Raw genomic sequence first — 14808 nt, 5'->3', positions numbered from 1 at the left:
CAGGCAGAAAACATGTCTGTGTGTGTGTGTGTGTGTGTGTGTGTGTGTGTGTGTGTGTGTGTGTGTGTGTGTGTGTGTGTGTGTGTGTGTGTGTGTGTGTGTGTGTGTGTGTGTGTGTGTGTGTGTGTGAAGTACAATGCCTGCACACACATTGACACGGAGAGCTTTGAACAGGGTGTATGCTGATATGCTATGTGGTCAAAAGTATGTGGACACTTAATCATATGTGATCTCCGTCCAAAACCACAAGCACTATTATGCTGCTAAAACTCCACTCTTCTAGGAAGGCTTTCCACATGTTTTTGGAACAAATATGTAATTTAACATACATTATTTTTTTGTTACAGGTAAATTAATCCAGCACTTACAAAATATTAATAAATATATATTTTTTTTAGGAGAATATCAGAGCTTTTTCACTGAAATCAGGAACAATGTGAGCCATGAGATTGAACCAAATAACAGGGAATTAAAACTTAAACAATGAGCTAAAAGTGAGAGCTCCGTAGAGCTGAGAGGAACTGTGGGTTCATCACTACGAGCAACACCTTTTACATACAAAGTTATGTTGTTAATGTAAAAATATTGATCATAGCAGATTTAAATTCCTCTGGCCGAGGAAAAAAACAGCCCCAGACCGAATGTATATCCAAGTACTTTTGGCCATACTTTATAGTGTATTATATTATTAATGTATTAGTGGTTGTTTTTTATATTCATTTTTTTTCTTATCAAAATAAAGAATAATCATATGTGCACGTTATTTATTAAGGGAGTTCTGTTTTGTGCAAGTTTGTGTCACAATGTGTCTAAATGTGTATTTGTGTGTGTTGCAGTCCCAAAATAGCAGGCTCAAGGTCAGAGCGTGTCACAGAAACCATATGTTCCCTGGTTTTAACTCTGCTTCTTCTGTGCCAAAAACGAGGGCTGAAAGGAGCCAACATGCTGTGCCTTTGGCTCGTGTAGTTATGGATTAGCAGCTATCTTTGTAAACACACATACCAACACAGATGAGCACACATTAACAGATGTTTATCAATGAAACAATAAGAGAAACCCCTCAGGCCTGCAGCATTTTCCTGCACCACTGGATGGCACTGCTCCCCCTCTCTCGTCTCTCACTCCACTACTGCCTCCCTCCCTCCCTCTATTTCTCTCTCGCCCTTTCCCTGCGTCTCCGCATCTTGTGTCGGAGGAAGATTAATATCGCCAGAGAGCACAACGAGGATTACCAGATCGATATCGGAGACAATCTCTTTCTCCCATCTCTTTTACATGGTCTATTCCTCCATTTCCCTCTCCTCTCTGCCTCTGTCACTCACTCGCTCCCTGTGGTTAATTTGTGTTTTCACCCTCTGCCCTTCAAGTCACTCATTGCTTCTGGGCATATAAGGGAAACTGAGAGAGAAAGAAGGGGTGGAGGGTGGACTGATAAGACAGGCATACCGAAATATTGCAAAGAAAAAGAAAGACACAGCTGTGAGACAAAGATGAGAGATTTAGTTTTCTTTCTTACCATAGATACTATTGATTTACCATGACCTGCTTGCACACAGTTATAATATGCAAAGCTGTTTTCATTACACAACGCCAAACCGGCTAAGCTGAGGCTCAGGGAGAAACAGCAACCCATTTCACACACGGACACAGATTTGTAGCTGAGTGGCGATGATAAAAAACACTGAGAGGTATTTTTGTGTCCTCTCAGACTGAGGCCTGAGGGGGGCTGGAGAGAGGAGAGGAGAGGTGGAAATAAACACAGGTACACAGATCCATACAGGTTTAAAATAAGTGGAACTGAGGTCACTTGTTTGTCCAGTTCCGGGATGGTAAATGAAATCCTACAAAAAGAAGATTAGTCAATAAACTCAGGTAAACACTTATAGATATAGTGGTGTGTATGCACGTGTGTGTGTGTGTTTGTGCGCGCGCACGCGTGCATATGCATGTGTGTGTGTGTGTGTGTGTGTTTGTGCGTGTGTGTGAGTGAATGAGGTGGAGAGGAACTCATCTTTTATGTATGAGTGTTTGTTTAGCTGCACTTGCAGCTGTGTGCCTGGGTTACTTCCCATCTCAGTCACACACAGCTGACTAATAAACCCTCTCACCACTTTGAACACACCACTGGACTCCAACTCCAATTAGAACTGTCTGAATGTCGCTATATTTACCATAAATTATGTCCAAAAAATCCATTCAGAAACATGACATTTGGTAAATGTATAAATAAATGAGCACTGTGGCCCCAGAATGCAGAGTTACTTGTGGTTACTAGAGTCTCTAAAAGTAGAATGGGAGCCAGAGCCTTCAGCTACCAGGCTCCTCTCCTGTGGAACCAGCTCCCAGTCTGGGTTCGGGAAGCAGACACCGTCTCCACATTTAAGAGTAAACTTAAAACTCTCCTTTTGATAAAGCTTATAATTAGTGAGTACTGAGTTAAAGCGGTTACCTAGACCGGTTGGGGGTGGGTGTATAGCTACACCCTACAAGTTTTTCCTAACCACTTGAGGTTTCTGCCTAAAAGGAAGTTTTTCCTTGCCACTGTTGCACTAAATGCTTGCTCTTGGGGGAATTGTTGGGTCTTTGTAAATTATAGTGTGGTCTAGACCCAATCTAGTTGTAATGAAGTGTTTTGGGATAACTCTTGCTATGATTTGATACTATAAATAACATTGAATTGAATTGAATCAATACAAAGAAAAATACACCACTTCCGTTATGTCAACATACAAAAACACAAAACTACTGCATACAAAGTAGTGTTCTTTTCTAGTTTAAATAATTAATGCATATCATGTACTCGAATTCCACAAACATTTGCAGCATTAGGTGAAATTGAAATTACTAATACATAGATCTGAATAAGAGTGTAGCCCTCTGCACACAGTTTAACCTTTAAACAAGATACAAGATGATTGCAAACATTTGCCAACACCTGAGCAACAAGCCCGTGAACTCACAGGTTATAAATGCAAAGTTTGAACACAAGAAAGCTCTACAAGATATATAGAAGAAAGAAAAGAATAATAAGTATAGTGAAACAACAAAATATAGTGAAAAACAAGATAAGAGAAACATGGATGTGCAAACAGAAAGAAAATGTAATATCAATACATAACCATTTTGAAGCATTTTTGGCAACCACACCATATCACATAGCCTATATCAGAACAAACAACTGTAATCAATTTCTTCATTTAGTCCTGGGTAAGCTGTGGCCTGCATTTGGTATATAAAAAGTTTCTCTCTGCAATAATAATTATAGTCGATCATAACCCTAATTGTTCTTTTTTTATGGTTTCTAGGCCTTCAACCGTAAGGCTGTCTGGATTGCTGTTATGTAGGCCTACTTTATTAAAGTGCTCAGCCACAAAGTAACCCAAACTTATGCACAGACTCCGGCTTTCCAATGAAGTTATTTATTGATGCCTGCCTCTCCTCTCCAGGTATCTGAAGGTAGTCCAACCTTTAGGAACTCACATCCTTCAGTCCGTGCGGGTCACTTACATCATCTCCACGGTAACCTGGGTTTTCCTCCTGGCTGTGACATGCAGCTACGTCATCCTGTCGTTCCACACCCAGGAACCTTTTACCTCTGTCCCAGTGAGCTGTCAAGGCTTTCACAGTGGCCAGCACACCTTGCTCTTTAGGATCATACATGTCTCCTCCACTGTCATGTTCCTGTGTGTTCTGGTCTCTCTGGTCTTCTTTTACTACAGCACCTCTCGTAGGGTGTTGCTGGCGCAGCAGAGGCAGCCGGCGTCCTCCAACTCCATGAAGCTTGCAAGGTCGCGCAGGAATATGTTAGTGCTGGTCAGTGTCTTCTGCTTTTGCTTCGTCCCCTACCATCTGATTCGCCTTCCCAAAGCTTTCCTGTGGATGCATTGTTCATGGAGCAAGGTTTTCTACTACGGGATGGAGCTTACCGTCGTAATGTCTGTTCTCAACGTCTGCCTGGACCCAGTCATCTACTTCATCCTCTGCAAGGGGTTCAGAAACCAGCTTAGGCTGGGAGTGGTGCGTGGAAACTGATAATACCCGCTCATAACATTTCAACTGCCAACAATGTAATAAACAAAATGTAATAACTGCAAATAAAGTTATAAAGAAAATGTAATAGTAACAGAATAACTGAATAATGTAAGAAAGATTTTAATAAAAACGAATAATGTTAGACAAATTAACTGTTCATAATGTAATATACAAAACGTGGTGTGGGACATCCCGTTGCACCTTCTGCCCTCTGTGTGTTGCTGTTCTCAAAATTCCTTCGATACGTGAAACTCCAACAATCTTCAAAATAGCAAGCCACACGCTGAAAATGGCAAGTTTTGAAGAACATTTCTTTAACAAAGAATATGTTTATCTAACTGGGACATTTTAGGACTGATTGACAGGATTGCTGTGTACGAAGTACAAATAGCGATACGCCGGTAAGTGCAAATTACGTTTAACCATGTATCTAGCTACGAACGACACAGACACACGAGCACACAAGTATAAATCCTCACAACAGCGTAGGCCACTATAGGCTACGGCGTAGGCTCTACTACGTACTATTATAAACCAGCCTAGACAGGTACAGAGTTACCTGTCCTCTCCTTTTCCATCTCCTCTGATCTCCCTACCAGATAAACTGCTTGACTTTAACAGCACCGTTATTGATGGCTCATCTCGAACACAGAGAGGGAAATCAAAACCAGGGCCTTCTGAATGATGAACCAAGAAAAGGCCAATTATGGTCAATCTTTCTTCTGTTCTCATATGTCTCTGTCTTTTCTCTCTCTCCATCTTTCTTTTTCTCTCAATCTCTACAGATAGTGCATTGGTTGAGAGAGAGAGTGCATTGGGAGAGAGAGAGAGATGTAGCTTTTGTAGATTTGTGTTGATTTTCTGCCAGCTTTTGTTCCTGTCGACAAATAATCCATGTTAATAAATGGCTTTTGAGGCCATCACAATGTAGCCATTGGGGAAAACAGGAGCGATATATCAGCAGGCAGAAAACATGTCTGTGTGTGTGTGTGTGTGTGTGTGTGTGTGTGTGTGTGTGTGTGTGTGTGTGTGTGTGTGTGTGTGTGTGTGTGTGTGTGTGTGTGTGTGTTGTGTGTGTGTGTGTGAAGTACAATGCCTGCACACACTTGACACGGAGAGCTTTGAACAGGGTGTATGCTGATATGCTATGTGGTCAAAAGTATGTGGACACTTAATCATATGTGATCTCCGTCCAAAACCACAAGCACTATTATGCTGCTAAAACTCCACTCTTCTAGGAAGGCTTTCCACATGTTTTTGGAACAAATATGTAATTTAACATACATTATTTTTTTGTTACAGGTAAATTAATCCAGCACTTACAAAATATTAATAAATATATATTTTTTTAGGAGAATATCAGAGCTTTTTCACTGAAATCAGGAACAATGTGAGCCATGAGATTGAACCAAATAACAGGGAATTAAAACTTAAACAATGAGCTAAAAGTGAGAGTCCGTGAGCTGAGAGGAACTGTGGGTTCATCACTACGCGAGCAACACTTTTACATACAAAGTTATGTTGTTAATGTAAAAATATTGATCATAGCAGATTTAAATTCCTCTGGCCGAGGAAAAAAACAGCCCCAGACCGAATGTATATCCAAGTACTTTTGGCCATACTTTATAGTGTATTATATTATTAATGTATTAGTGGTTGTTTTTATATTCATTTTTTTCTTATCAAAATAAAGAATAATCATATGTGCACGTTATTTATTAAGGGAGTTCTGTTTTGTGCAAGTTTGTGTCACAATGTGTCTAAATGTGTATTTGTGTGTGTTGCAGTCCCAAAATAGCAGGCTCAAGGTCAGAGCGGTCACAGAAACCATATGTTCCCTGGTTTTAACTCTGCTTCTTCTGTGGCCAAAACGAGGGCTGAAAGGAGCCAACATGCTGTGCCTTTGGCTCGTGTAGTTATGGATTAGCAGCTATCTTTGTAAACACACATACCAACACAGATGAGCACACATTAACAGATGTTTATCAATGAAACAATAAGAGAAACCCCTCAGGCCTGCAGCATTTTCCTGCACCACTGGATGGCACTGCTCCCCTCTCTCGTCTCTCACTCCACTACTGCCTCCCTCCCTCCTTTTTTTCTCTCGCTCTCGGCCTTTCCCTGCGTCTCCGCATCTTGTGTCGGAGGAAGATTAATATCGCCAGAGAGCACAACGAGGATTACCAGATCGATATCGGAGACAATCTCTTTCTCCCATCTCTTTTACATGGTCTATTCCTCCATTTCCCTCTCCTCTCTGCCTCTGTCACTCACTCGCTCCCTGTGGTTAATTTGTGTTTTCACCCTCTGCCCTTCAAGTCACTCATTGCTTCTGGGCATATAAGGGAAACTGAGAGAGAAAGAAGGGGTGGAGGGTGGACTGATAAGACAGGCATACCGAAATATTGCAAAGAAAAAGAAAGACACAGCTGTGAGACAAAGATGAGAGATTTAGTTTTCTTTCTTACCATAGATACTATTGATTTACCATGACCTGCTTGCACACAGTTATAATATGCAAAGCTGTTTTCATTACACAACGCCAAACCGGCTAAGCTGAGGCTCAGGGAGAAACAGCAACCCATTTCACACACGGACACAGATTTGTAGCTGAGTGGCGATGATAAAAAACACTGAGAGGTATTTTTGTGTCCTCTCAGACTGAGGCCTGAGGGGGGCTGGAGAGAGGAGAGGAGAGGTGGAAATAAACACAGGTACACAGATCCATACAGGTTTAAAATAAGTGGAACTGAGGTCACTTGTTTGTCCAGTTCCGGGATGGTAAATGAAATCCTACAAAAAGAAGATTAGTCAATAAACTCAGGTAAACACTTATAGATATAGTGGTGTGTATGCACGTTGTGTGGGTGTGTGTTTAGGCCATGCACGCCGCGTGCATATGCATGTGTGTGTGTGTGTGTGTGTGTTTGTGCGTGTGTGTGAGTGAATGAGGTGGAGAGGAACTCATCTTTTATGTATGAGTGTTTGTTTAGCTGCACTTGCAGCTGTGTGCCTGGGTTACTTCCCATCTCAGTCACACACAGCTGACTAATAAACCCTCTCACCACTTTGAACACACCACTGGACTCCAACTCCAATTAGAACTGTCTGAATGTCGCTATATTTACCATAAATTATGTCCAAAAAATCCATTCAGAAACATGACATTTGGTAAATGTATAAATAAATGTAAATGTATAAAAACAAACTTTTTGGTTTGGTGTGGCACTGTTATTCGCATAAATGGACTTGCACTTGTTTGTTTGTGCAGTTTTTTTTTTGCCTGTGAACAGAGAGAGAGAGAGAGAGAGAGAGAGAGAGCGAGAGAGAGAGAGAGAGAGAGAGAAATGTGTGTGTGGGTGTTTATGGCCACCTCCTGGAACAGAGTTCTGCCTGGGACAGTGTGCCTCACAATCATCTGTTCCCGACCAAACACCCATTTCCTGTGTCCAACTGAGATCCAAGCTGGCCATACAAGCAAACACACACACACACACACACACACACACACACACACACACACACACACACACACACACACACACACACGTCCCTTCTTCATTTCTCTATTGCATAATCAACCGAAGTTAAGTCTGCCAAAACTCATGGCAGTATCAACAAATGCAAATATCAAAAAGACTAATGTGAACATACACACACATGCCAACACATGCACACAAATTAAACATGACTTTACAGATGTGTGTGTGTGTGTGTGTGTGTGTGTGTGTGTGTGTGTGTGTGTGTGTGTGTGTGTGTGTGTAAAAATCTCATTGATATGCATGAGTGAAGGCGTGTTATTGGTTCCTACGGGCTCGTTTGGGGCTAATTAGAGAGAGTAATGAGATAAGAGGAGTGGGAGAGGGAGGCGATGCTCTGATGGATGTGGGGAGGGGGATGGCATCTCAATGAAGAGGGGCTCTGAGGGAGGGAGAGAGATTAAATTAGAGGATGAAAGAGAACGAGAAGGGAAGGTAGCGAGGATGAGGTAACACAGAGAATCAATAATGTGGGTTGAAAAGGAAACCTCGGCATCCTGGGGTAAACGTTCCCAGCGAAGTAGATCATCTCGACTCGGCTGCAGACATGTTTCTGCTCACTTAAACTTCACTCGAATGCATAATCACAATCAATTATTCACTCTCATGTCTGTCCCAAGTACTTAACAGTGAGAAGCATAAGGTGATCTCTTCTGTTAGGGTTTACTCCAGCAGATCAATAACCGTAAAATGTAGGCTGTGTGAAGAAAACATAAAAGGAGTCAATTCAGAGGGACCAGAGTGATGTTTTGTGGCATCTTAAAAGCAACATTACAACGCCAAGAATAAAGGGAATAGTTTGTTTGAGAAAAAAAAACTTTCAGAATATTTTTTTTTTTATACTTGCAGAGAAAAATCACTCTAATATTTGTCAACTAAACATGAAGCCACAGCCAGCAGCTTAGTTTAAGACTGGAAACTGCCCCTGGCCAAGAAATAGCCTTACACATAACCCCCGTATAAACATACAAACTGTCGTTTTTACTCTGTGGTCAGACAAAATGTGAAGCTTTTTTTTTCAAAGTCAATAGAAATGGCATACAGGATTAGCACCTAGGACAGTGCTTGTTAACAGGACAACAGTTCTGTTGGCCTTGAAAACATGTCAACTTGTGTGAAAAATGTAAGCGAATCTGCTTCATAAACATACAGAGAGAAGGGGGGGAGAGAGGAGACAGACAGGAGGAAAATAACAGAGCTTTTAAATAACAGAAAGAGCTGTTTCTGTTGAGTTCAGGCGGAGGCTGAGCTGAACACAGACACACATGCACTACCACAGATGGACAATGTGTCTGTTGCGTGGTTGCTTAAAGCTAATGTCTGTTCAGTTGATCCATTGGCTGTTTGGGGCGAATATTTTACATGGACAGCACAAATGGTGCAACGGTCAAATTTGTGTGAATGAAGCGAGGAGAAAATTCCCTTTGCTTTCTGTCTGACCACTTACATTTCGTTTTTTGTGTGTATTAAATAAGAGTTATATTACATGATGATATTACATGTTAATTAGTGCGCTTTGGGCATGCTGCTTGGTTGATTTCTTTTTAAATCTTTGGACAGAGCCAGGCTAGTTGTGTCCCTGTTCCAAGCCTTTATCATAAGTTAAGCTAACCTGCTGCAGGCAAAAATAGAAAAATAGATTAAACAAATAGAAATGGAGTCCCCTCTTGTTCTGTGTTGCACAAACTACTGAGTGTCAATATTTCATGAAATGACAAAATCCGGAAATACTGAAAAAACGGAATGATTTTTGGACTTTTAATAACGTCATGAAAAAATGTATGCACTGCAGTCTGGAGCTGCTTTATATTAATTTGTGGTATCTGCAGGCTGAACATATTTGTATGCGAGACACAATAATAAAACCTTCATCATCATCAGTCATCTGAGCGGAGAATGCTGCTGTCTACATTAAGTTTATGTTTCCCAAGTGATTCTGCAGTGCAGTCTGTGTGTGTTTTATGTATGCAGACATTTACATCGTCGTTGAGGTTTTAATGCTTTAAAATGTAAAGTTTGCTGAGACAGCAGTTAAAGGGGAACTATGCAGTTTTTTTTTAGCTTACCTTAACTGAACAGCTTCGGAGTAACTGGAATGGTTATATGACTTTTTTTCCGGGTTGAATGGTGGTCGTCTCGCTTCCCCCTAGCGCCTGTGAGCGGAAAAAACACCTTTGCAACTTTCGGCCGGCGAGCTGCCGGCTTCAGCGTCAGGAAGTATCGTGCGATATCAGGTCTCGCGATGTAACGAATTGCTTCACGGCACTGCACACATACACGCCCTCATCCAGGAAGCGGCTAGCTATAAGAACAAGGTAGCGATGGAGTTTTTCACTCTATCGTCATGGCTGAGTCGGCAAAAAATAAGCAGAAAGCTAGGAAAGCATTGTCGGAAGAACAGAGAAAGAGGAAACGGCAGACTGACCGAGCGAGGAGTCCGCCACGAGTAAACATCGGACCTGCGTTTTCAGAATGGCGAGAACTGAGCCAAACAGCAGCCTTCGAAGCCGATGCTGACCTGGCGTTCTTGCTGTTGCACTTGTAAGTATCTTTGGGATAAACTCTGTTTAATCTTTGTATTTCTTGTTATTGTGACCTCAGGATGTTTGCTATTGTCTGTAAAGGTTTTTGTTATGATCGCTGTCTGTTACGGGCTTACTAGCTAGTTTACTAGCTGTCTACTTCAGTGTAAATGGCTCCGTGCATTCGCCGGCTTCTATGAAAACAAATGCACATGACAAGAGGGAGAAGATGGGGGGGGTCGCCAACAAGTTTTTACGACAGTGTTGCCAAATATCTGTTCTGAAGCTGTAGGGGGAGCTCTATAGAGAAACCTGCAAGCAAAAAGCGAAACAGCAAAGAAATTGCCAAAACTGCATAGCGCCCCTTTAACTTTCTTCCCAGCTAAAACGCCCCAATAACTGTTGAAGGTGACATTTTTTTTGACTGACTGATTGATTAGATTAATTTCATTGTGACAGAATGGCACAACAACATCTGATCCTGAGAAAACCTTGACAAAATCCAATAATGGTTTGAGGGTTTGTGTTTATTGAAATATTTTATTTAACCCAGGCAGCTTCCACCTTCGTCACCATTACCTGAGTTTGAGTCTGAGTTGATTGAGTCCAGGACTCAAGACCGAGTCCAGGACTCAAGTATTCCATCAGTGCCTATTACACATAAAAGTCATCAGAAACTTCATCCAACTTCCGTGTTCTATTTCATGAATCCTCGAGTCCAAGCCCAAGTCATCAGTGTGTGAGTCCAAGTCGAGTCACGAGTCCAGAGAATAGCGACTTGAGTCCGAGTCCAGGACTCGAGTACTCCATCACTGAATGGAGACGATGACTAAGAGCCAGGCCAGGCAAAATAAACATCCTACTAGAAACTAATGGCACCTGTGGTAGATGTAGATGTAGATGTCATAGTCTTTCACTACTGTAAGTGTGTCCTTATTGAACCGGATATATGGTGTATGAAGTGGGCCTGGACTCATTGGTCCAAAAAACAAGCGTAATCTGCATGTTTTTACTCAGAGATGACAGATCAAAATATGTGGTCTCTGCATAACAGCGGTTAAACAAGAAGCATTGAAACCAGATTTAAACCTTGCGTACCAATTTGTTACTTAACTGCTTCTACATTGCTGATTTACATCATCGCTACCACAGATAATTCCCAAGTGCATCACAGCCCCTCAGGGCCAGGTGAGAATATTTCAACTTTTGCTGCACCGTTCCTGCACACAACACGGCCGACCGACTAAACATCGGCAGGAATCGTCATTAGCGGTGTGGGTCGGAGAACGACACCCACAGCTTCTCACAGAGGTCCCTGAAGAGATGATCCAGGTGACAATAAGTGACAACAGCAAGTCTAACAGGCTTGTGAGTGCATGTGTGACCGAGTAAGGGTTTACCATTGGTAGTGCAGCTTGATTCTAATTGGCTGTTTTCCCCTCCCCAATGTGCTCAATCTTCTATTAATAGAACGGCAGCCCGGGTGGAACCTGATGAACCTCTTTTCTCTCTCAGACCCCCACATCCTCTCTGCTCATTTTCAACCCGTTTTTTAAAGTTTCTTTTTTTACATTCAACGAAGGAGAGCATACTATCTGCAACCTCTCTGACCTCCTCCCACCCGTTTGTGTTTCCCTCCCAGGCTAGTCTTTCAGCCTGTGTCCTTGTTCAATAGGCTGATCCCTCCATCATTATTTAAACATGATCACAGGCCATGTGTCTTTCCCTGCACTCGGCTCTGCGTTTCAGCTGCGCTTTGTTCCCTATATAAGGATTGTATTTCTCAACTAAAGGTTCTGTTCTCATTTTTTCCTTCACTTCACCTTTCCTCATTCCATTTCCTTCTCTCTATCCCCCTCAGGTAGTCTCCTTTAACAGCAGTAAATTATTCATCAGGCTGATATCCGCCCAGGAGACTAAAGCCAATGGATGGATGATGGACACATAGAGATGAATAAATAAAAAGGTAAAAATGATACATCAGGCAGCGTTTTGTCAAAGGATGTGTGTGTTTGTACGTGCACCGTGTGTGTGTGTGTGTGTGTGTGAGACTGCGTATCCCTGTGTGGAATTCTGGTGGGTCTTACGGAGAATCACTTCCACGATGCAGAAAATCGGAGCCAATGATGGTGATAGATGGAGAGAAGGGAACCTTGCAGCAGGGACAGTGCCAACGCGACTGGGGCCTCGCCAAAGACAGCAGGGAGGTGGGCAAATCAAGAAGAGAGAGAGAGAGAGAGAGAGAGAGAGAGAGAGGGAGAGAGAAATAAAGGTGGAGAAGCGCAAAGGGATGGAGGAAAATCAAACAATATTCTCGAGGGAGTCCACACAGTCTGTCATTGCAAAGTGAATCCAGCAGTATGCTCACTTGAGTCAGAAAGCAGAGTTAAAATGTGTGCAAACTTGTTAGGCAACACGTCTGTCACAAACTGCAATACTACACATGGGCATGATTTACTGTGTGCAATAGGCTGCAATGAGTAAGAAGACGGCTGAAAGAAGAATCGTTAATTTTGTGTAAAAAAAATTAAATCAGATGTGCGCTGCATTTTGGGCCAATTTAGTTGTTGTTGGACTATAAGGTATCAGGTGGACAGAAACACGATTCTAAATGAATGCTAATGTTGCTCCATGTCAGCTGGATGTGTAGGAAACGGTTTGCTAACACTTTTGCTGCATCAACTCAAATGTGTAGTATGTAGGCCTACAGTGTAATGTGTTTGGAAATGTAGAAATCAATATTCTAGTGGTGAATCATCTATTTTTGCACAATATAACAATACAAAACCATACAATATACAGTAAACCAGACTACAACCTGCATTACTGCTATTATTATATATTTATTTATTAAGATCGAAACCTTCACATCTTTTTTTCAGGGCTGAGAGAGGGGCAATTTAGTAAAGCAGAAGTCTAATGTGAGGGCCACTTGGTGCACACCTTTGTTAAGCAACCCAGCTCCTTACAGTATGACCTGAACGCAAGAAAGAAAAAAGTTAAGGCATTTATATAAGCGCTGTAATTATATGAGTGTTGCGTCATTGTGGTTATAATCAGCTAATTATTGTTGATGGAAAGGAAATGAGCAGGTGCAGCAGGTTCACATCTGTTGTCTCTCAGGGCTGTTCAGGAAAACACACTCTGAAGAAGAAGTCACCGAAGCAGGCTGAGGAGAACTGGGACTCTTTAAAAAGAATTGTGAACTTCACAGTTTATTGACAAATGAGATTGGATTTTCCCCCCATGTATACGGATGGATTACTAATGCGTCTGTATGAAGAAGTTTTCATGAATTAATTTTTGGGTAAAATTAGAAGGAATAATTTCATCATTCGTCTCATTAAATATCTTTAATTTAAAAAAAAAAAAAAAAAAAAAACAGAGGTAGAGAGAAAACCCAGTGGAGGATGTGGAGTCATATGTGGTTTTGAAGCAGTGACCTTAACTGGAGGCAGTTAGGCATAACATCATTACAGTCACCATGGCAACTGTGATGTTTCCACAATTAAATCCACATATAGCCAGCTCCTTTATCATCCTCCATCGCTTTGTATCGATCCAACATTTCATATCATCATCATCAGAGACTGCCACACCCGCCTCTTCTTTTTTGTGTCTATATGTCTTTTGTGTATGTACAATATGTGCTGTGTGTATCTGTGACCGTGTGTGTGTGTGTGTGTGTGTGTGTGTGTGTGTGTGTGTGTGTGTGTGTGTGTGTGTGTGTGTGTGTGTGTGTGTGTGTGTGAGAGTTTGCTGGTCTCAACCAACAGTATTGACTAATCTCTGGGGATGTTACCGTCCATTTTCAGTTCATAATAGCCACTTAGATAATAATGATCAGGTTAACCGTTGCAGCTGCTCCAAAATCAAAACAATGTTCTCCCCTAAATCCGATCCTCCATAACACTGATTGTATCCTTTAGAACCAATAAAAACATCATTTGACAAAGAGAACTCATAATTAACACTGATCTTATCTACAGTATGTAGAAAGAGAGCTCCAGGAAAGCTAGCTTTCATGTAACGTGACTGGGTGTCAGCTATGCTACACGTGACAGAACTAAATTTACTGAAGGGTTATTGATGCTTTTTTGCAGCCGTTTGGCATGCGAAACACAGCTGCTACTTTTCAGCGTTTGGTTATCACAGTTCTGCCTGCCGTGTCTGGGCACGAGGTGTGCACGATATAGTTGTCAAGTTGAGCTTTTGGAATGAGCAATGCAGCACCTGCACAGTGTTATTGAGACCCTGAGAGGCTAAGAGGAGCACCTGAGCTTATTAAGTACAGATGGCAGAATGGAGAGAGAGAGAGAGAGAGAGAGAGAGAGAGAGAGAGAGAGAGAGAGCACAAAGCTATTTTGTTATGTTCGGTTATTTTACTTATTTGGGTTGGAGGTCACCTGTAGTCCTGTTTTGGGGTTTTGTTTCAGTTAGGAAAGCTTTATATTGTTTTGGAAGGCCTTCTGTATAGTTGGCCCGGTGGATTTCACCTTCCTATTTTGAGGTTTGATTCCCTTTGTGTGATTTAAAGTTACTGGCTCTTACATGTTATGGTCTCTGTTTGAGCCAATGTTGTGTAAAAGGTCGTAAAAAAAGAGAATCAAACCGACATTTTGTCCAGACAATCAGGTTTGAATTAAAATCGAGGTAAAAACAGATTTCGCCCCTATGCTCTCTCTGCTCCAAAACAGATACGACAAAAGTCTTGG

At 41.7% G+C, this 14808-nt stretch overlaps 1 protein-coding gene across 1 annotated transcript; it reads left to right on the top strand.

The window, feature by feature from the left end:
* Positions 1-3426: 3426 nt before the first annotated feature.
* LOC120567499 (P2Y purinoceptor 14-like) lies at positions 3427-4993 on the top strand (the record flags this gene model as incomplete). Its single annotated transcript, XM_039814487.1, has 1 exon — positions 3427-4993. A coding segment is annotated over one exon (606 nt), but the record flags the coding sequence as incomplete, so codon positions are not given.
* Positions 4994-14808: the final 9815 nt, after the last annotated feature.

This window comes from Perca fluviatilis, chromosome 1 (genome assembly GCF_010015445.1).
Source record: "Perca fluviatilis chromosome 1, GENO_Pfluv_1.0, whole genome shotgun sequence".
NCBI classification, from domain to species: domain Eukaryota; kingdom Metazoa; phylum Chordata; class Actinopteri; order Perciformes; family Percidae; genus Perca; species Perca fluviatilis.
This window is presented reverse-complemented; position numbering and strand designations above follow the sequence as displayed.